General features: G+C 62.6%; 1 protein-coding gene across 2 annotated transcripts in view; it reads right to left on the reverse strand.

Moving 5' to 3' along the window:
- The window catches only part of LRPAP1 (LDL receptor related protein associated protein 1), a 17511-nt gene extending 16660 nt beyond the window's left edge, over positions 1–851 (reverse strand). For both annotated transcript variants that reach the window (XM_003801139.3, XM_023507690.1), the window contains exon 1: positions 618–851. In XM_003801139.3, coding sequence (XP_003801187.1) covers positions 618–833 — 216 coding nt within the window. In that variant the 5' untranslated portion in view covers positions 834–851. The remainder of the gene's footprint in view (positions 1–617) is intronic.
- Positions 852–1788: the final 937 nt, after the last annotated feature.

A 1788-nucleotide genomic window follows, 5' to 3' on the forward strand; every position in this document is an offset into this window, starting at 1 on the left:
GTGGCTGGCGCCTTGGCCGCTTGAGCCACGGGCACCGAGCCCAGATTAGATACTCTTGGTAGCCTGACCTTGGACATACCCTAAGTCTTGTGTTCTAAACTGATCCCATGCCCCTCACCCAAATTAACAAGAATAGTCTGCTACTGGGCTTTCTGTTGTCCCTGCATGAGCATCACCATGTTCTTCTTGTTCCCACATACGGAGACATAAAGTGATAGAAGAGGTAAAGACCCAGAAGGCAGGAGACCTGAGATCTAGCTTGGTCTCTAACCTCTAACTTTGGAGAAATGGCTCAGTTCAGCTGCCGGACCAGACGCGGCAGTGGCAACGCTTAACCTTCGGGATCTCAGCCTTCAGGGGCACTGAGCCGCGGGACAGCTCTCTGGGCGCCAGCACCAGGGTCTCCACAGCTATGGGCAAATCACCTTCGTGACTGGGTCCCTCTCGTGCCGCAGGTGGTCAGAGCGCCACCTGACACTTGGGGATGCCGTGACAACGACAAGCAGGGCTCGAGGACCAGAGCCCCAGCGAAGGGCCGTGGACTGGCACCATCGGTCAGTGCGGGATTCCACCCCGGGCCTCCTCTCGGCCACCCCCGCTTGGCCGACCCCGCTCACCCGCCGGGCCTTCTCCCACAGCTGGTTCAGCTTCTCCATGCGGAACTCCTCCCCAGTCTCGCGCTTCAAGGGCGGCTCGGGCTGGTTCTTCTCCCGCGAGTACTTGCCGCCATGGCTCGCTGCGGGCCGGGCCCCGAGGAACAGCAGCAGCAGCAGCAGCAGCAGCAGCAGCACCGGGAGCCCCCTCACACCAAGAAGCACCTTCCGCGACGCCATCTTTCTCTGCGCCCCCGAGGCCCGGCGCGCGGTTACTCGAGGAGGCCCCGCCCACCGCTGGGCAGGCTCTCCAGGCTCCGCCCCGCAGCGCCGCGCGGGCTCCTGGGAGTGGTAGTCTCGCCGGGTGCGGTTGGCCTAGGCGAGGCCGCCCGAGGACTACAGAGCCCAGGAAGCCTTGTGGAGACACTTGGCGTTACCTAGGCAACCGCGCCGCGGCCTCCCGGAGGTGCGACCGCAGGGCAGAGTTAGCGCAGGGTTAGCGCCGGGCTAGCCAGACCTGGGGGGGACGCGGGCGGCCGTGCTGGAGAAGGGAGACAGCCGCAACCCAAGCCCCGAGTCAGAGCGACCGAACGCCTCTTTCCCCTCTGCAGGAAAAGCGCAAAAGTTCAGAAATCAGGGCCCTGTCTGGCTGAACCCGAGAATATTCCTATTTCATTCACATTGATAGCGGATCTGGCTTGGGCTGGGTGGCCCCTGCTTGGCCCTCAGAGGTGCAGATGTCAGTGCTGTCGCAACCTCCGCCTAGCCCCACCACCTAGCCCACCTAGCCCCACCTAGCCCATGACCGAGGCAGGCACCCCAAGAGGGCCGGGTCGGGAGGGAGCGGCCCAACGGGTGGTCCCTGGGCCGCTGGAAACCCGGGGAGCACCTGCCCCCCAGCACTGCGATCCAGACGCTCCCTCTCCCTGCCTCTTTCTGTATTAGAGGTGCTTGTGTGCCTGTGTCGTGTCTCCAGGCCACGCTATGTTTTAGTAAATCCATTGAGCAAAATTTAGCATTGTCTGCGGTTGGGGGCTTGGCCAGAGAGTGGAGCTGTGCCCTGTAGGCAGAGTACAAGAAGGAGTGGACCCCAGATGGGTGAGTGGAGGCACCAACAGTATGCTTTGGGGCTCACCCTGAAAAGTCCTCCAAAGGCAGGTAGCTCACTGCAACTTCAAGCTCCTGGGCTCCAGGG

This window comes from Otolemur garnettii, unplaced genomic scaffold (assembly GCF_000181295.1).
Source record: "Otolemur garnettii isolate 467f Iridium unplaced genomic scaffold, OtoGar3 scaffold00198, whole genome shotgun sequence".
Classification (NCBI taxonomy): Eukaryota; Metazoa; Chordata; class Mammalia; order Primates; family Galagidae; genus Otolemur; species Otolemur garnettii.